The following is a 21,250-nucleotide window of genomic DNA, read 5'->3' on the forward strand; positions in this document are numbered from 1 at the left end:
AGCTAATTATTTGCTGGGACACACCAATGTCGACCTCTGCTGGTTTACAGCACAAACAGATGGAGCCATGAAATTATCTGCTGAGGCCTTTGTAACCCGTTAACCATATAAGAGACATCCCTAATGCATAAAAAGCTTTACCACTAACATTAATCTCTGCAGCAGACGTCGTGTGGTTTCCAGCTCAGGTAACGACTGCTATTATATTTAATGTAGAGGTTTTTAATGAGGTCCTCAAAAGAGTTCTGACAGCTCGGCAAACAGCACAGAGCATTGTGACAGTGCCAATACAGGAACACACTAAGACCGCAAAGTCAAAAGTGTATTTTCTTAATGCAATACACACACACACACACACACACACACCCTCACACACACACACACACACACACACACACACACACACACACACACACACACACACACACACACACACACACACACCACAGCCACTGTGTTGATGACTCTGCATGATTCTTCCTCAGTGGTAATCAAATGGAAAATCAACAGGAAACCTCTGCGATGCTGGAGGACTCTGGTGAAGGTTTAAGCTGACGAACACAAGCAGCTGTGCAAAAAAAAAATTTGCATTGGATTTAGTTGTTACTGGGAGCTGCATAGTTAACACGAGCAATTTGGAGAATAAAAAACTGGACTGACAGAAACAGGTTTTCTCTAAGAATTGTTCTAAAAATAAATAAATTACCCCTCTATGTATTTTTATGATCACATTATCTATAGCATGAATTAAGATGGAACAGAATTTGGAAATATTTTACCCCATTTTTTCAGTATTCCTCTTTTTTTAGATAAAATGGATGGATGGATTAACCAATGAAAAATGATTCATCATTCAAATTCCCTGAACTTTTGCTCTTTATAATTTGATGAGCTTCCTAACCAGATCAGCTAGCAGTCATGGTGCTGACTGAACCCCACAAATAAGGATTAAACAGCCTCCTGCACACAAGCCACAGTCACAACAGCACACAGGGACGAGCCAGATGAGGGAGTGACACTACTGACCCTTTCCATCGTACATACCAGCTGCAGGAAACAGCGACAGGCCCACATGGTGGTGAGGACAGAGTGACGGATCAGGGGGAGGGAACAACCACATCCGGACACATCTCATTTCATTTCCTGAAACATGCCGGTTCTTACTGCGACGCACCAAGTTCTGTACCATGCACCGGAGGAATGTTGAACCAAAACATCTTCCTAATGTTCACGACAAAACAAAAACAAAAAAAAGTTTTAAAATTCATTTATTTCTAGAACAAACTAGTTTTTGCAATTAAATCAAAGCACTGACTTGGGTTTGAGTTGCGAATCAGCAGATTCTTGTCATTATTCCCTTGGGGCCCGACTCTGTTGAGCCAAGCTCTCCGTCCGGTGAGGGAAAGGAAAAGCAGCAGCTGAGAGACCTCAGCTGGACTCAGCTTTGACATAATTGCTCTGCGTTAAGACATCCACCCAGCTCACAGCTTCCATCACACCCACTTAAAGACAAAAAAGCCACTTGTTTTCCTGACCACTGCCTCTGCCCATGATGGATGGCCTTGGCCCTGCGCCGAGTCCAGCATGTAATGCAGGCGGGAGGGTTATGTAAAAGTGTGACACTCAAATCAGGTTTTCTGAGGATGAGATAGAGTAAGTTTCTCAAAAACAGCTTGCAACAAGTGGAGCTTCTCAACAACTAGAATATTTTAATCTGTGGCTGGCTCACTGCACTGGTGCAACACGCTAAAATTACACACATTTTCATTGAAGACTTTTTCAAACTTTTTTTATTAGGTTTCATTGATTTATTCCAGGAAAATACCACCTGTCAAAGTTAGTGTGCACATTAAACACACATTAGAGCCACCTCTGCCAAATATGCCTCTACCAAAACACCTCCGACCCACTGAGCCATGGATTCAGTAAGAAGGTGCCCAAAAAATTTGCAGATCATTTAAGTCCTAAAAGGTGGAGCTGCAGCTTTTCTTTAAGGCAGATTCATTTTAATTATCAGCATTATTATTATTATTGATCCCTGCAATGTGAATGTTGCTTATAATGAGGAAATGTGTACTGTGCACAGTCTAATATGCAGTATTTGGTTACTTAACTAACAACTGCATTGAGTTCATCACACACAAGCTGCAGCCAACCATAAGAGCATCGCTGAAAACCATCCCTGCTGCAGACTATCACATTAACACAGCACTGGCAGCAGTCCATCCATCAGACATGGGCAGCTGTGTGACAGCTCTGCCTCACAGCTCTTCATTAGTCTGATCAGTTCTCTGGCTCCTCTGCAGACCTGTCAGTGTTAAGTAACAGCCATCTTGGATTTCTATCAGTAATGAAGCTGTGAGTGAACACACGAGCGCCCGCCCCTGACAAAAGCAGCTACACTGATTAATGTTGTAGTCGTGTGTTCAAGGGAGCCGTAACAGCGTTTCATTCAACAATACAGTACACACACACACACACACACACACACACACATACAAACATGTGTCCTCCATCATAAAAATTCATAGAGGGATTATAATTGACAGCTGGGTGGCACAGTTACAGCACAATGTTCCACATGTATCGGGCCAACGAGTTCACTGTGGAGCGCATGTGTGCTCCTGCACGGCTGATTCAAAACACCGGGGTAATTTCACACATTAAGGTGACGGTCACTGGATGATTGATGATAACAGTTTCTACAGGGTTTTGTAGCAGTGGTTTCTTTCCATGCAGGTTTTAATCTCGCTCCCGAAGAGAAAGGCTGCCTTCATCTCAGAGCTGAACTAAAAACTGATCTTAATTTGACACAGTCTTTTAAATTGTAGCTGCGCTACATGTAGCATAAAGCTCAGCTTCATAATGATCAACATCAGATCTGTAAAGTAAACGCAGCCTCTAGTTGGGGCTACGCACAAGGACAAGCATTTCATCACAAAATGAGGAGTAGCAGCTTGTGATCACACAACCAAGTTCAAACTGACCCAGAAGGTGAGATTTACCCTCCTGCTCTCTCACTGTTATCTTCAATGAAACATACACAGACTGTACTTTTCTACCTTTGCATGACTTTAATACAAATATTTAGGATTTCCACAGCTTTGGTAAGTAGCACCTGAAACACACACACAGTAAAATAAATTCTAAATAATGGATTGCACTGCCTGTATGTGGCTGTCCCATAGTATTTCTTTCTGTACACTGGCCCCTGGTGCAGAACAGGCGTGTCACTAAAGTAGCACCAATTTTATCCATATATTCAACACAACATCCCATTGTAAGACTCTGCAGTACTGACAGTGGCAACGCTCCAAATCTGAATCCCTCCATGAAATGCATGCAAGCCACCCATGCCAGACCTCCCAGAAGACCAATCCAGTAATCCGCTGTTTTCTTTGAAATAGACAAAGAACAAACCTGGCAAGCTGTTGGCCTGAATCAAGACCACACAGACTCAACCTTGGTGGTGTTCAACAGGGTTCTGCAGGATACATCTTGAGAACGAGAGCGAGAGAGGAGCCACAATCTGTGAAGAACCCATTCTCACACCACAGAAAAGGCCAACTAATTTGTTCTGGCGACTTTCCTAAACTGTTTTCGCCGATATCAACATGAAAGCCTTGCTGTTATAGAGCGCTGCTCACGGCTACCAACAAATCACTGTTGCACTCCTGCTCCCAAATGAATCCCCTCATTTGTGGAGTTGCCTAACCATCGAACAATCTTAATTTCCATATTTCTGCAGCATTCTTGAGCCCTGATCTCATCTGGCTGGCAGCAAGGCAAATAATGAAACGCTGCCCTGCCTGTAGTGCAGCATCTTTAGCTCTCCAGCACTGCACCATAATCCCATAATTGTGTTCTGCATTACTGGGAGCCAGCTGCACACTGGGCACAAAGTGGAAAGAATTTTGGATGTTTACCATTAAGCCACATTTTCTAAAACTCCAACTTACTTGCAGTTGCTTTTCCGTCACAGTGAGTGCACCCTGAGCTGCAGCCATGAGTGTCATACCGACTGGCTAAAATGAATGTTGTAGGATTTAGCTCTTGAAGCATGTTTATAAATTATGGAAACCAAATCATCAAATCATCGCCCAGAGGGATTTTATTTTTTAAAAGCATTCATCGCAGCAGGATGAAACCTACTATTAAGGTCATTACATTAAGTGTTTGCGTTTCTCATTTCTGCTGCGTCAGTCACGCACTGATGATTCATCTCAGATATGGATCCATTTAACAAGATGTGTTTATATTAAAAAGAGCTTCTAAGAATCACTGTAAATACCTAAATGATAATGAAAGGACCGGGCTAATAGATTTTAGAAATCATCACACACAGACACACACAGACACACACACACACACGCACACACAGCATTAATCTTGATACTGTGTCAATCTCAAATGTTTTCTGTATCTAGAAAGGCATTTAGAACAACATTTTTCTAACATGGCCGACTTTAGCCAAGAAAATGTCACATGTCTGCTAACAGTCAGGTTAGATTGTCCTGCAGTACCAGAACAAATGTTGACAATAACCTGATTCACTTTTAAAAAGGGCCCCTGTCTCTGCCTGACAGGCGCTCCCAGACACCCCCACTTAACTCAACATAGTCCTGCAGCCAAACAAACCACAACATCATCATCATCGCTCACACACACACACAAGCAGGGGAAACCCAGCGATTTGTCTAGGGTCTTCTAAAGACGACACACAAAGTATCTGCTGTCTTCCTGACTAGTCTATGATGACACAGATTAATATGGTACATCTATCGTCTCGCCGGTGTCGTGGGCCTCGGTAGCTGACGCTCATGATGCAGGGTAATTGCCGGGACTTGTGACAACGACGGAACGTGGAGAAAAGTAACTGACATCTCTGCCATACTTGCGTAACTGCTGAGTGAGGGAGCGGTTTGATGAATGACGTCCATGACGTCTGGGACGCAGCCAAAGTGGCGTTTAAAGTGCTGGGTGGTTAGTTGGCACATTTCACCCTGCACATTCCCTTTGCATTAAAGAGATGGATTGGAGGTGCCACTCAAACTGTTAAGCACACCATGGGAGATTTAGTCCACTCTGGAGGGGCCCCTGTTCGACTAGTTTTATGTACTACATGTGTGTTCACGTAAATTGTGCATTGTTTCTTATTTCCCTATCAGGATTTACAGATTTGATGTTTCTACTTCATCGCATCTTCCTCAGTTTCTGCGCTTGTGTGTGCATGTGTGAAAATCCCAGGAATGTCACTTTATTCAAAGCATGTCATGCTGTATGTTTGTTTTTACATTAGCGCTCCCCGGGGGCCCAGCTGACAAGCGCTCTGTTATCTCAGGAAAATCATTTAGCTGCAAAGCAACAGCAGAGCCAAAAGTAGCTTCTCCTGCTGTCTGCTACGGTCAGCTTGGGTATAAGACCAGGTCAAGTCGGTGCATCGGAAATGGAAAGAGTCACTCTGAGGGTGTTACTGCGCTGATCTCACCCAAAACTATTGAAGAAATTCTTTTCCAAACAAACTGTTGTCAGTAAAGATAACAGCTGGTGATTCACACAGAGCCACAGCTTCCAAATACGTGGGGAGAATTACTGAGCATCCATAAAGTACTGTTCCTCCGTGTGCTGGACAAATTCTAAATATTCGGCCTTGACTGTAGAATTAGTGCTGTGATATTTACAGCAGGTAAAATGTCTTGTCTTCTGGTGCAGGATACACTGAGCACATTCACCGTTTGGTAACATATGAGGATTCTTGTGTGTGCAATTGTAGCTGGAAGAAGATACTTGGAGTAATATTCCTCCACTGAACATGTAACAGAAGAGAAAAGGACTAAATCAGGCTGAAAAATCAAGGCTGCAGCCATTAAGATGTCAGCTCACGTCTGCAGCTCGAGCCGCCTCGCTGCTCATCGAGCTGATGGCAACATGATATTCAGGACTTGTCTTTTGCTGCTTTTACTCTCGACAAGAAGAGGCAGCGAGCAGCTTTTTGTCTGCAGACACCAGCAACAGGATGGAGGCTTATGTCCATTTGTTCTACCTGGTGTCTGTGTTGAATGTCGAACAGTCCAAGGGCTCCGGTCCCCTCCCTGTTCACTTTGGTGGGTCTCCTTCGAACAAAACACATGCCTACTGTCACACTCCAGCTTTGGGGAGGAAAAACGGAGGAAAAAAAAAAACCGGATGAAGCAGGGGAGTGTTCACACAGCAGAAGAAGCATCTGTCAGCCTCATTCAGCCTGGCAGAGCAGCTCGAGTAATGAAATGAAAAAGAAGTGGCTGAAGGCGAGGCAAATAATTGGATTTGGCTCAGGCTGAATGTGAGTGTGTGCTCAGCAATGTGGCTGTGTTTGCACAGCCGGAGCGTGTGCCCAGGGTCATCTCGACAGGGTGCGGGGTTTGGCACTGCCGGGCACAGATATAGCACACGCCCGCTAAAGGATCACTGATGCCTGCCTCTCCCTGCCCTTCCCTTTTCAGAAACACGGGAGTTCACAGAGGAGACTCCTGATAAAACATCATTTCATCCTTTTTTTCCTCCCATCCCGTCTCTGGGGCGGACTGACCCGGCTCTTGTACCTTTCTGTTGAGCTGAGTGCCGACAGAAGCCGCCTTCCTCAAAGACCGACTAGCATCCCCCTCTAAGTAGGACAGACTTGACAGTTTAGCTGGGGAGGGCAGGTAGGTTTCACCTTATGAGATGCAGGATCTGTCTCTAAAAACTCACTGGCTGTGGCTTTGGTTTGTGTAAGAAATGTTTTTCTTTCTGAGTGAAAACCAAACCCCTGGTGGCATGAAACCCAAGAACAGGCGGGTGGTTGGGAGCCCTGCATCTGCACCATTTCATACCCACAATCCTGCAGGAATACAGCTCTGCAGATATGCAACATGCTTGACTTACTGTGCTAACACACCAGAGGAGGTCACACACATCATTTAGTTTAGACCGTGTTACATATATGCAGTCAGAACAAGAAAATCTCAAGTTAATGAAGTACAGCGAGGAGACACCAGACCCTAAAACCTGAGAATCAGAGGGTCTGCTGAGTTTTAGACTGTGCTCAGCAGCAGAACAGATAACAGCCTGTAAAATGAAGAGAATAATGTTTCACCTCAACCTTAAATCATCTCCTTATGGAAATATAATATGATGCTCCTTATCAAAGGCATTCAGGCCACCAATGCAAAGGACGGCCTCAGATTTAAAGACGTAACTCTTTAAATATTAGAGACATCTGAGACCTCACAGAGGCATCTTCAGGTCCATTGTGACAGAGGCTCATGAAAGGCTTTTTTCTTCTTCCTTACATTAAGAAAGTTTCTTTGAAAAGCCACACAACCCTCTCAGAGATTCCTGACAGAAATGACTTGCTCTGGCATCTTGAGTTTCAATCTGATAGCTCCAAAATTGCTTCTGCAACCAAAACCTTCAAAATGTGCTCCAAGCAGCCCTTCCATTGTCGCTGCTGTGTGTAAGAGAGATGGCTGCACAATCTGTGGGGTTCACATTGGCGACAGACATCCAGGTGACACAGAGAGTCATGGGGGTGGAATAAAGTCCAGGAAAGAGCTCTGAAACAAGGAACACAACCTTTATAGTAACCAACACTGCCAGTTTCTACATCTTCTCATGTCCAGTGTTCAATCCTGTAATATCACAGTAGTGCTAAGAAAACTCCATATCCTGGCACAGTAAACTTAGAAATAAATACAGGCGGCCTCCCAAGTTGAACAATGGCGGTTCCAATAACAGGTCCTCTTGGAAAGTGAACAGCCTGCCCTTGGCTGCATTGTCTCTTTCTGTTTCCAGGGATTAGAGAACCAACTGGACCCCTGAGATTACCCCGTAAACATGATGCCGCCAGCAGGTGGACAGGTAATGAGCAGTCTGTTAATCTTTAGGAGAGGAGGAAAGAGGGAATTATGGGTCATGGAAAGGACAGAGAAGTAAAGATGTGGTGGACTAGTGAAGACGCCGTCAGCAGGTGTCAGGTCAGCAGCTGATTCGAAAACAGCTGGAACAAACCAGGAAATTGCTTTGGTCAAAAGACTGAAAAAGGAGCCAAAATGAACATCTATTGTAGACTGTGCAAAATTTCATTTCATTTCATCTGTGCTAAGTTTGAACTCTTCTTCTTCTTCTTCTTCTTCTGCACAACCACAACGCTCAACTGTTTCAGAAACAAATGTCAACTTGAAGCATTTCGTTCATTTTCAAAATGGCTTTCCAGAGAATTTTCATTCCAAACTTCAACATCTCTCTCTGCTCGTGTCCATTTCTTTCAGCAACAGGACTGTTAATAGCCCATTTCTGTAGGGAAAACTCATTTAAATCATATTCTGTGGTCACATTCTCATGGACCAAGAGCTCGACAAATAAAACAACCCAGCTGATGAAAAAAAAAAAAAACACATTAATAAAGTGTGGAGCACATTTGGAACCACAAACTGCATTTTTAAACTACTCTGGACAGCCTGTTATTATTTCAGCACTGTGTGTGCTGTGCATGTCGGCTTTACTGAACTGTACAGATTGTCGTACTGGGTTTTGGATTTGCTTCGGTTTCATTTTTGTTGCCTGAAATGTGGTGCCAATGTGAAAACTACTTTGTTGGCTTTTTGAAAGAACTGAAGAACGCTAACATGAACACTCTCTGGTCTTGACTATGGCAACTGTGCCCCCAGCAGAGCACAGGAGAAGGAGAGTTAGATCATTATAGTCACTGAGTAGTTCAAGTTTTACTGATGAAGCAGGAGAAGATGGAGGCACAAAGGGCCGTGCACACACCAGCATCATGACAACAGCTGGTGTGCCTGATATTCATGAGATAAGTAGACAGTAGATCTTCCCAGACTCCCCAGTGGCATCCCCAGAACTGGGACATGCAAAAGTTCACTGAGGGTGATTTGCACAAGTAGATCTGAGCGATGCAGCTTTGAACATGTCTGGCAGTGCAACCTACAGGAGCGTTTGCTGCCCTGTGCATGTGCGTATGTGATTGGTGGGTCGACTTGCACTGTTAAATCAGGCCGAGCCTCTGCAACAACCTGGATTAGTGCAGCAGAAAGAAAAACAATCCATCCTTTGTCCTGGATCGTCACATAAAAGCGGGGAAATGTCTTTTCAAATTTGTCGTCACTGTTGGGAACTTCGTCAATAACGAGTTCATTGCACGCAGGGAGGTACAGCTCCCATCAGATACTGTCGTAGAATTAGGTTAAGCTTGCTGAAATGAACACAAGTTATTCCACAAACACACACACACACGAGACTGAAGGTGGGGTGTAAAACAGACATGAATGCTGAGTCCAGTTTTCCCACCCTCCATGGAACACAAACTTAACTTGACATGAGAATGTGCTTAGCTCTGGGCAAACTAATACTATATTCCTGATCCTCCATCTCTCTCTGCGGTGGAGGAAATCATCTTGCCCTCAGTGGCCCTGCTCCACACCTCCATGCTGCACAGCACTGCAGAGGAAGACACAACCCAGTGCATGCACTGGTCACCTGCCTCCCTCTTTCTCGCTGACAGTCTCTCCGAGTTTGACCAGTGAGGAGCAGGAAGCCTGAGAGCTGAAGTAGGTTAGAGCCAGGAAAAGGGAGAGGCTGTGCATGAACCCCCAAACCCAGGAGCAGGGCTCAGCAGGGGGGTAAGGGAGTCAGCCAGTGGCCACGCAAGGCCACACATCAAGCCTGTTCATGTACCAGAGTGAGACAGTGTCAGCAGATTGTGTTGAAAATGAACCTACATGCAACTCATACCTGACACGCAGCACTAGCTCCAGTCACCTAACAGCCAGTATGCAACCAGTAGCTTCAGGTGCATGCAATACATGGTTTTATTTATAAAGTCATTATATAGAAGAGTCCTACTACTACAGCATTGGCCAATTCAACATCTGCTGTATAATTTAGCAGTCAACAAGCTGAGTCTGGTTTGAAGGAAAATATTCCCCTGCAAAAATATTTGTTGTCAGCATGGATTAAGCCATTGCAATTACAAGCACATATTGTAATATTAACAGTGAGTCACTCAATATGAGGTGAGAGACTGGCATTTTGTTAGCTTTGGGCAGATGCAATAAATTCCAAACCCGTTATGTAAAAAGATTAATGGCCAGTTACATTTAAACGGAGCTATAATGTGCTCAGACAATTCATCGACCAACTGTTGCTAAGTTGACGTCTGATGAACAAGTTGTGTGCTGTGGGGAAAATAACGTTTTTATGCATTTTCCCAGTGACATTATCCAGACTGTATAATGGAGGTTTTCTTCTCTCTGCAGAGCAAAGAGAGAGCAAAGCACTATGGGAGTCAAACATAAACATATGTTGTCAAATTACAATGCAATAGTTTATTTTGATAAATACGGGAGAAAAATCACTGCTGCTTTAACTACTAAAGTTAACAGATGAGCAGGAAATGTGTGTGTCCCTTTTTTATATTAACATTTGTGTGAAGACTGAAAATAAGAGCAGGACATGTGTCATTTTCTTTTTGCTGTAACTGCTTTACTTTAAACGCATTGAGCTGGAAAAATACAGCAGGGCTTTTATTGTGGAGGATCGTGCCATGAAGAGCTGAGATTGTTTTTGTTTGGTGTGACCCAGAGCATCTTAAAAGGGTTAAATGAAAATGTAAGATTTAAAATCCTCATAACGAAAGATTACTTTCCACTAGTCCCAAAAAAAAAAAAAATCTTCTGATTTCCCCTCAAATCCCTCTAATATAAATCGGATCAATGATTCGGGTGTGTCCCAAAAAAAACGAAGTAACCCTCCCACCTCCTTTCAGACTAATCCCACCAAAAAACCATCCTGTGTGCATCACACATTCCTTCTCTCTGTTTACGATGCATAGTTTCCTCCATCACTTCCTCACAACTGCTCACATCCACCTTTCCAAAAAATTCTCCAGGGCTGTGCATATTTGGCACAGACTTGGTTCCCTCTGATCATGTAATGATTTGCCCGTAACGATTACTCTCTCGTGCGATGATAGAGCGGTTTGTACCTGTCCCGCACAGCGCTGCAGCCAGCCGCATTCCTGCTGCGCCCTCCTGCCAATCAGCAGCAACTGCCACACACGCATCTTTCACCAGCTCGCTGCTGCATTCAGAAGAATCACGTAAATGTACTAATATACACAACACAGCCTGCCATTTTTTCCCCTCAGTGAAAACATCCCTGTTTTATCTCTGTCAAACTAAATCCAGCACACCTCTCCTTTATTTCTTTCAGAAACACCACGAGTGAACACTAAAACTGAATGTCTTGATGAATTCACCTCAGGCGGTATGGCAGCCTCCCCTGCCTTTTAATGGCGTCGACTGAAGGTTTATTCAAATAGATTTGGTATAGGATGATGTTCACGCGATGTAATGTGCACCTGGTGTAAACACTGTGTGAGATTCAGAGTGACAGATGTTTGCAGTAAATGGTCAGCAGGTTTATCAGACGAGCATCACAGATTTCACCAAAACAACGATATTTAAAGATGACCCCTGACAGGAAGAATCACAGGGTAATGCTGTTTCAGTATGAGCAATGCAGTTTCAAAACCACAGAAGCTGTTTTTCTTCCTTTAAGAGTCACTTTATTTATCTGTTCATTGCATCAAGCCCTTCGGTGCGTCATATCATGACAGATGTCAAACATCAGGCTGCTCCGAGATTTAGATGCGAAGCGTGTTGACAGAGTGAGGTTTCACCTGACATGCACCTCACTCTCAGCTACTTTACAGTCTATCAGTTCATCTGTCAGTCCGTCTGTCTCTCGGCACTGAGCTGAAGTGATGTGAACGCACAGTTTTGGCAGAGAGCTGACTCACTGGCTTCACAGGCCACCTGGTCAGCACAATCTCAGCTATTCCAGCTACGGGGCAAATCATGCTGAGATGAGAGAAGAAGAAAGCAGACAGAAAAGGCAGGAGACCTTATTTAAGAAAAGCATCACATCCAGCTGAAGTGACGGACGGACACACACTTCTCCAGATCATGGTAGGCAAATACTTCTGGAGGTGCCCGTCCTGAGGACGACAGATTCAGACAAGCCGGGTGCATGTGAGGTTGGATTTTTTGGTGCACGGATCAGATTCGAGATGCCACTTCGCATGATGTCACTGCGCAGAGGTATGCTGGGACAGAATTCCTCAGTGGCACTTCAAATGTAACGCCACGGTGAGAAAGAGGCCGTCAGAGAGTCGATGACTGAAGCCAAGTGACCTGCGGGTGCATTTTTCTCACAGGGGTGATTATCGTCAGGGGTCAAACGTCAGTCAGTGCACAACAAGACCGTACAGGCCTTTGGAAAACATCAAAATTTAAATAAAGGTTACTTAAAGTTCATGTTCATGATTACTGTTTGTTCAGACCTGCCTCTAGAGTCACAACAGAAATAACTTTTTTATTTTTTTTTTTCAGTTTACTGTAATGTAAAGCTGACTTCATTTCCCATGACCTCCCAGCTGCTACATCAACCCCTAACGCATACAAAGACATAAACACACTTAAGATATACTTTACACACGTTTGGCAAGCAGGGGCTTCCTTACAGGCCTCTTAGTGGAGGACACCACAGGACATCAAACACACACTAACACATTAACACACACACACACACACACACACATATATATATATATATATATATATATATATATGTACATGTACATATATAACACTGTACTTTGTAGTCCATTATAATTATTCACCAACAGTTTCTTTCTCCCTCTTAGATAAAGGTCATGTTATCAGCTTTTAAGACATAATTAAATGAAATCCAACAATAATAATAATGAACAGACTGATTTAATGGGTAAAGGGTTGATTTTGATTGATTTTGATTGGGTTGATTGATACCACTGTTTCTTCTGTCTCAGCTCAGCATAAAGCTGGGAAACAGCTGTTTCTGAACAGGCCATTATTATCCCGGACTCTTGTCACGGTCGTGCGGCTGCTATTCTTTATGCTCAGCTAACATAACTGACTGCAGGCTGTGGCACATGGCAGTTCTGTATTTCCCGAAATGTCAAACCATTTGTTTAAAGTTATGATTTCTGCTCTGGTTGATGTTGGTTCCCAACCCATGTAATGTTTGAGTCAATATTTGAACATGTGGGAAAAGGATCTGTTGAATAATAGAAAGATTGCTGAAAAATATTTTAAAAATAGTTTGCATGCTCATCAAGCTGCTGCTGTGGTGTATGCATAGTAATCCTAATAACACATCATTTGTAACGGGGTCTCCGGTGTTTAGTCATGGCGTCGCAGCGTTTACTCAAAGCACATGTGGCCACAGGGGGAAGCAGATGTGAAAACCCCAGGAAGCATCATTAGCCTCACAAACATTCCCCGCAGTCAGCCATGGAGACCCTGTCAGACACCAGCACTGCAGACCCTCAGTCAATCATGTTTCCAGTGGATTTAACTGGCCATGCTTTGTTTTCCCCATAACACATAACTTTTCTCACACTCACACGCAGCCTCCTCGTCCCTTCCCAAAAGGAGTGAGGTCAGCGAGAAAGACAACTGGTGCTCTGTTTGTTTTTCATGCCTGACAACCAGTCAGTCAACCTGGAACCACTGCATCTCCATTTTCTCCTACAGTTGAATGTTTCAGGTTTTATTTTCCAACTTTGTGCTGGTGTGTTTGTTCTGCTGCTTGGCCTTTTGCTCTTCGTGCATGTTTCATGCAGCTCTTCCCTTCCCACTCCATCAATTCTGCTCTTTCTTCAGCAGACAACAATGTGTCTGCGTGTGTCCTTTTCTTCTCCTGCTCTCACCTAAATCCACATCACTATCACTCCATAAATATTCCGCTCTTCCTCTCCATCGTTCATCTTCCATCCTTGTTCTCCATCTGATGCTTTTGTTATATTTCACTGTTATTTAACTGACAAAGACGTTATTCACTTTTATTTCTTCCCCTGCTACATCTGGTGAGAGTCTTCTCTTTGGCCAGTGAGTCCATTTATTTCATATTAGTAGATCATTTTCCTCAAAGAACTGTTCTCTACCTTCGCTCCACCACTGAAGGATTCAAGTATCATTGTGTTAGATGGTTGTTTATCTTGTCTTGACCTTTTTGCCTTAAATGTGCTGCCCTCTCGCTTCTTCCTTTCCTCTTTCCTTCCCCGTGCAGCGTCCACTCAGACACTCACCTCCTACCTGCCCTCCCCTCTAATTAGCTGTCACGAGAGGGACCCGAGCGCTGCCTCTCCCCCCTCTCGTTAGCACCACTCCCCGGCACTCCTGCTGCAATCCCACCCTGGGACAGATCTGAGGTCAAAGCCGGGGCAGAACAGGCAGAACTAGACGCGTGTGCTTCAGCCAAGACAGAGGCGCTCGACTGCAAGGCTCTGCGGTTTTTGAGATCAGCAGTGTGTGAAAAATGTGCAGGCCAGATGATGCACAGAGAGCACTGGCTGCTGCAAAAGGAGCTTGAGCTGGATAACACCATAACGTTCGGGTTCGGTCCCAGCGATGGAGGGGACATGGGCTCGCTGCAGATGGAGCCCAAGATGTTTCATCAGAGGAACAGGATGCCAGAGGCTCGGCAATAACAAATAAACCTCATGACGAAGGAACAATTATGTTCACAAAGTGTTCCAGAGGAAGCAGGGGGGGGGGCAGAGGGCAGCCACCTGCAAAATCACAATAGAGCTGACGATCTGCGATGGGCGTGGGAGCCACAGGGGCCACCTTAGCTCAGCTGCACAATGCAAGGCCCTTCTGCTGTAATGTTGCCATCTACTGGCTGCTCTGTATCAATGCATGACAGCAGTGTGCAGATCAGAGGGGGCTTTGCTTGAAACACATGCCCTCTTTCACACTGGCACAGCACATTATCGGAGCTCAGCAACAACAGATTGAGGAACACGTCGAGTTTCACAAGATTTGAAAGGCAAACAACAAAAACCATATTCTCTGTTCCACAACTTTTCAATTTTCACAATGCCTGGTTTGTTCATCATCTCCTGACGTTACGGGATAATACACGGATTGACTTTTTTGGCAGCAGTGACAGGAGAAGATTGATAACACTCCCTTAAAGTTAGACCTGTGTGTTAAATATGGAGCTGACACTGAACAGGTCTGAGTGGTTTATTTCTGAGTTTCAGACATGGTCACGCCTGCACAGAGCAGGGCTAGTTGTTTCCCCCTATGCTAAGCTAAGCTAACCGTGGCCCTACAGCGGCCATAGATTGCAGACATGAAAGTGGGGCCACTTTATGGTAAGAAAGCAAACAGGCATATTTCCGAACATGTCAAACGGTCTCTTTAACTAAAAATCAGGCTCTAGAGTCAGAAGCACTCTGCTGAGTTTTGCTGATCTGCCTTTTGAGTAGGAACAAGTGTGAGCGACCACTGGGAAAACATCCTTTTACAAATTACAATACCAGAGACAAGCTCATCCCCACAGCTGTGGGCCTACTTGGATATTTTCTCCCAGGTCGTGTCATTTGTGAAATCTCTGCTTGAGGATTTTTATTCCTACAATGGCCTCTCTGAACTAAATGAGCTGACAGTGCCAGGATTTGCAATGAGGGAAAGGAAAAGTACAAATTGGAGATGAGTGCAAGATCCAAGCCGAGCTATTGGCTTATTGAAAATACTGAAACTGAACTTTCTTTGGGATTCAACATCCAATAGAAGCTGCCATCTCTTGTTCTGTTCTGCAGGACTTTTTCTTCGTTGGCCCAGTGAGAACGGTGTGAAGTGGCTTCCCTTTGGCCGGACTTGAAAGCGATAATTGCCTGCTCCCAGGACTGCCAGAGTCAGAAGAGATGAATCCCAGCTCACCTGAATAGGTAACACAGGAAACATGGCTCCTTTACCAGGAACGCTCGGGGGACTGCGTGGGAAGGGGAGCATTTGGGCACCTTGGCAATTTGTGCATACGTAAGTAGGCTACCAGTGAGTTTTGGGCTTGAACTATGCAAACACACACACACACACACACACACACACTTGGTCTCACTCCACAGATTAAGCCCAGATGGGAACAATGAGATGAGTATGAAGGCTTTTGCAGCGTAACTGAAAACAGTCTGTCTTGTTAACACACTCCAAAAACTTGCTCCATCCATCCATCACTGGCCAGATGTTCTCTGAAGCCTTTTCCTTTACTCCTCGAGTGGGACCGATCCCTCTCAAAATTAATTCACTTCCCTTTCCACTTGTATCCACAACAAAGCCACTCATGGAAGCTAATTGGATAGTTTGTGGTCTTTGTGATCAAGCGGTCGGGCCGAGCAGCGCGTTTCAGAGAACAAGCGATGTTGTTGTTGACAGACGTTCACTTGGGACCATTTGGACGCCGTGACCCCACTTAATCCTGCCATTAGACCCAAAAGCTTCCCCACCCTGAGGACTTCAATGCACTCCTGTGTTAATGCTCACTGCATTAGGACTGAGAGGGACCATTTCCTCGAATAAACATCACAATCTGTTGCTTTTGTGGTATATTTTCTTTTGAACAGCAGCGAAGGAGAAGAAATGCATGTAGTGAAGTGAGCGTGGCACCTGGACACTGAGATAACATCTGGCAGCTGATTTATATCCATCCAATGTTGAAAAGGGAAAGTCATTTAATCCAGAAATCTACTTTCTGCTCTTTTTCAGGTCGTTTTGAAACTTTGCAAAACTAGGACTGGTCAAAAGGTCAGACTGGGAGATCTTCCCCCTGTCAGATCAGTGCATTTCTAATGGAAAGTCAAACCTGATAAATTAGAAAATACAAAGTTTATATGTTTAAATGATCAACTATTACACAACAAAACAAAAAACTCAGAGGCACAAAGATGCTGGGGCTCCTCCTGCACACACAACTACCTTTGAGCAAAGGGGAAACTTCTCTTTCTGGACGGTTCCACTTTACTGCACAAATCAGGGGAACGAAGTGGGAGCAGCAAGACGTTCTAAAAATCGCTCGAGGTATGTCATTATGTCACCCACAAAGAAAGGTCTATTCCATTTTGAGTCAGAGCCACAGGCCATTTGGCCCACACACGTAAATCACAAAACTTCCAGCAGCCATGCACACAAATATAGAGGCTCATTCTGTCGTTAAACTGTGAGGCAGAGGATGAAAAGAAAAGGCCAGTGCATAGCAGAGACCCCGGGAGGCAGCACTTGTTGATCCCTGCTCTGTGAAGCTGATGCACTGGGTCGTTGTGATGTGTGTGAACAGATAAACGTCCACTGCTGACTCAGGCTGCGCAGCCACCCATTGCACAGATGGGAAAACTTGTCATGCTCAGGCAATCACTTCACCACTTGAGCTAAAAGCTCAGTGTTGCAATGTGACACAAAACAAACCAACAACCTCTGCTTGTTATAACCCAGAACTCAGTGAAAACTATGGCAATTTACTCAAAGGTCCTAGGTCAAACCCTCAGCAGTCCAACACTGATGTTTGCACCCACTGAAAAACAAATAATAAGCATTTTACGAGTTTCTTCCTGATAGTGAACACAGTTAACCACAAACTGGACAGTGGCCAGGAAAGAGCTGCAAAGCCTCGAGCACCTCTCTGTCGCTGACACTCACTGATTACAGTGTGGACGTGCTCGGCTGCCAGGGTGTCTAAAGCCTAAATCACCTTGAAGTGCTATTAGCACCTGTCGTGGTCATTTCCACGTGCTGACAGCGGCGTCCTGCCCTGAAATCTGCCTGCAGGCCAAACAACTGCTTTGTGTCCCACTTTAAACCTCAGATCTTGCTGTGCCATCATGTGTCAGCTTTTACACAACTTTGACAGTGCATGTGGAAGAAAACAGAAGTATTCCTGTGGAGGCTGAGTTTAATGCAGGGCTGACGAGCTGCACCAATCAAATGATAACCCTATTAAATCCAAGATGACATTTAAACATTTAAACACACAGCAAAATTCATGGCACATTTTCCCGCAGATTCAATTCAAACTGCTGATTATTCCCAGAAATCACTCCTCCTCTCATGCACAGCAGCTTGGACCTGCTCCAGTATCAGTGCAGCATGAGCACAGCTGAACGTGGGATTCAGTACGCGTTCATTACGCACAATCAAAATGAACCAAACATTCATCTGACAACTTAATGTCAGGGGTTTTTTCCGAGAGTTTCTCAGTTAGGTGCCAAGCTCATGCGCACATCATCACCGTGTATGGGACCTGGATTAATCTGTGGTATTAGAGCAGCCCTGCAATAAACTAGAGATGGATAAAACAAACCACTTCTAATAAAAACAACTGTGCACCTTTGGGTAACCACTTAATATAAAGTGAAAAGTCTAAACAGCAAAGGTCCAAAGATAAAATAACAGCAGCTTCATGGTGCGTAAACTTCACTTTCCCATCTGTGTCAAAGTGACGCGCCTCCCTCTCAAACATGAAGTGACTGGAAAAGTTGGATGAATTGGAAGCAGCTCACCTCCGCACAAACTGCGAGAAGAACCAGCGCAGTGGTCCCCCAGCAGGCCCCTGTCATCTCCAAGCCGGATCAACTCAGTGTTTTCAAACTGCACGGACGCAAGTGTGAGTGGCCGCCTGGCCCGGACTGTCCGGTCGCTCCGGGAGAAAGGTCCGCTCCGCTGTCCGCTCCGCGCTCCGGCTCCGGCTCCGCTTCACACGCAGAAAAACAAAACAAAACAAAAACGCACAAGTCAGCCGAGAAGTGGTGGAGACGACATGACACTTGCTCCCAGCAAACACGTTGCTACTAAATTTATGTTTGCATACCAGCCGTGCGTCAGGAAAAGGGGCTCACCCACCTTGCATTCTTAAAGAAACACAGTCCCGGGCGGTTCAGCGCTGATGGGCTGCACTGTGCACACGCATGCGGACTGGAGCGTGCACGGGGATGCTTGGTGCTCTTCTGGTTTCATGTGCAGGATAATGGAATAAAAGGCTGCAGTGATTTAGCCAGAGAACAGTCAGCACAGATACTGTCACTGCTCCACTGCTGCTGCTGCTGCTGCTGCTGCACAGACGCAACTGTATGTTTTTACTGGACCTTACAAAACCATCAAGACCAGTCTGATCAGGCCACATGTAAACAAGCCATGCAGTTCAGTAGCCTGACTCATGTTTATATTCCGAAAGACTCTGGTTTCCACAAAGGCTTTCTACAAACTGTCACCAGCACACTGCCAAACAGCCAAACACACACACTAGTACCCAACTCAGGACCACATAGTGGAAAATCAGCCTCGGGTCCTTTAGAAATGTGCTCCTGCTTTCATGCGGTTCCACTGAGCCAGTGCAGGTTTGTTTGATATTACACAAGAATATTTTTCAACTTTTTCAGTAGCAAAAGACCTTAAGACCCATGACCTTTGTATGGCATTATACAACAGAGCTTTATGTGCTTCGTGTGGCGACTTTAAAAAAAGCTAAACCCTGGAAACCTTTTTGCTGGTTTTTAGTTTGGTCTAAAAATCTCAGCTACAGATTCAGTTTCACAAACCTTGTTAGGTCTTGAGCTGTCAGAAAAACCAACCACAGGGCACCCACAGCTACTAAACCCCTACACGCAGAATGGAAACTTTAAAGGAATAGTTTGACATTTTCAGAAAAGCGTTTATTAACTTTCTTGTCGAGCATTAGATGGATAACACACTGATGTTTATGTAGTAAATATGCAGCAAAAGAACTGGACACAGGGAGAAAAATCACTAAATCTGACTCCCAGCATCTCTAAAACTAATGAACGTGTTACCTTTGGCCACAGCTGGTTTGACCTCACTTCTGATCTTCATGCTAAACACAACAAGAGTGCTGTCAATCTGCTCATCCAGCTCCAGGCCAGAAAATACACCAACTCGGCACTTCACTCATTTTTTCACTGATTTGGTCACAAGCATGAAACGCATCCGCCTTTCAAGTGAGGCGCTCGGCACTGCCAGCCATGCGCCATTTAAGGTCAAGAAGAGTTTTATCTAAATCAAGCTCTGACGGCTTATGAGCCGAGAGCAAGAGGATGGAAAGAAACACTCAAAGTCTTTGCCTTCGCTGGCATATGATTGAAATCTGCTGTTGTTTCTGATTTACCTTGATGAGACCCATGTCACTCCTTTTTCGGCTCCAGTAAAAATAGCAGTTCTTCTGTTTCGGCTGTTTTTCGTAGAGTTTAATGAAGGTCTGCCTTGTATCCTAGGACATGAACGCCTCCCTCAGCTCACAAATGCTCCAAATTAGGGTCAAATGCTGGTCTGACCTGAAATGTTTTTAATTTCTGAGTACAGTAAATGAACTGTGCTCACAAATGTAACAGAAAATCTATTTTGTGGTTATTTGATTCTATCGTGTTTAGAAAGAAACTATATACACATATATATATATATTTTTTTTTTTTACAGATTTAATAAAGACCACAACTTTTTTGAGTGAAGTCAGGAATCCTGTATTATAACTGATGCATGGAGTTGGCAACTCCTCTTCCTTTTGATCCCATGTCTTCATTAAACTAAGACACAGTGGGCTCTGTGAAGCCTGGCCTGTGGTGGTGGGGAAAGTTAGGATGTGCTTGTTGCTTTTGAAGCCGTCCAGGGCCACAGTAATAACAATGCTCTTAGAAAATGTCATCTGTCCTCAGCCAGGCTCAAAGGGAGCTGCTGAGAGAGAGATGCCCTTTGAGAGCCACACAATAGTACAGGTATGAATGGTATGAGCTACCTGAATTACTGCCTGACATGCAGGCCCCATTTCAGCTTAATCTCTATTAACACACTGAACACAGGAATGTAAATGTTTATGTAAAAAAAAATCTTTACCTTAACACTGAGGTGGGGGTTGGAATCGTTTCCTTTTCACCTCTGGGTTGAATTATCATCCTCCCCAGCTCCATGAAATTCAAAGCCCTTACCAGGAAGCCCCTGCACCCTGACAGCACCACAGGCATCCACGAAGCCAGTGCAAGCAGAAGAAAACGCTTCGTTTGTGTTCGTGACTCTTTGCAGAACAGGAACCTGCTGAAAAACTGTTTTTAACTGCCCAATTAATTGTAACACGATTGCTGCTTTTAATGTTTCCTGTTAAATAAATGAAGCGACGGTGACGTGTTCGGTGCGACCGCTCACTCAGAGCTCCCATCAGCACAGTTGCAAAACCACTGCCCCCGGCACCGATGTATTTTTAGGGAGTCTATGAGCTCACACAGCGTCTGCCAGTTGTTTGTGCAACAGATCTTCCAGGGACTTTTCAGTGTGGGGAGACAAACACGGGGCTGAGGCGGCAGCTAATGACAGTCTTTCAGCTGAGAGCT

At 44.6% G+C, this 21,250-nt stretch overlaps 1 protein-coding gene across 4 annotated transcripts in view; it reads right to left on the bottom strand.

Moving 5' to 3' along the window:
- LOC113125089 (ADAMTS-like protein 1) overlaps positions 1–20,969 on the bottom strand; it is a 70,640-nt gene extending 49,671 nt beyond the window's left edge. Inside the window, exons 1-3 of one of the 4 annotated variants that reach the window (XM_026298386.1) lie at positions 20,760–20,953; positions 18,759–18,895; positions 18,419–18,609 (exon numbers count right to left, since the gene is read on the bottom strand). In XM_026298386.1, the coding sequence (XP_026154171.1) occupies positions 18,419–18,475 (57 nt within the window). In that variant the 5' untranslated portion in view covers positions 18,476–18,609; positions 18,759–18,895; positions 20,760–20,953. Of the gene's footprint in view, positions 1–1,044; positions 1,109–18,418; positions 18,896–20,759 lie in introns of those variants that run through there. The other 3 variants (XM_026298395.1, XM_026298420.1, XM_026298404.1) reach the window with 3 other exon arrangements.
- Positions 20,970–21,250: the final 281 nt, after the last annotated feature.

The sequence above is a fragment of the Mastacembelus armatus genome, chromosome 18, assembly GCF_900324485.2.
Source record: "Mastacembelus armatus chromosome 18, fMasArm1.2, whole genome shotgun sequence".
NCBI lineage: Eukaryota > Metazoa > Chordata > Actinopteri > Synbranchiformes > Mastacembelidae > Mastacembelus > Mastacembelus armatus.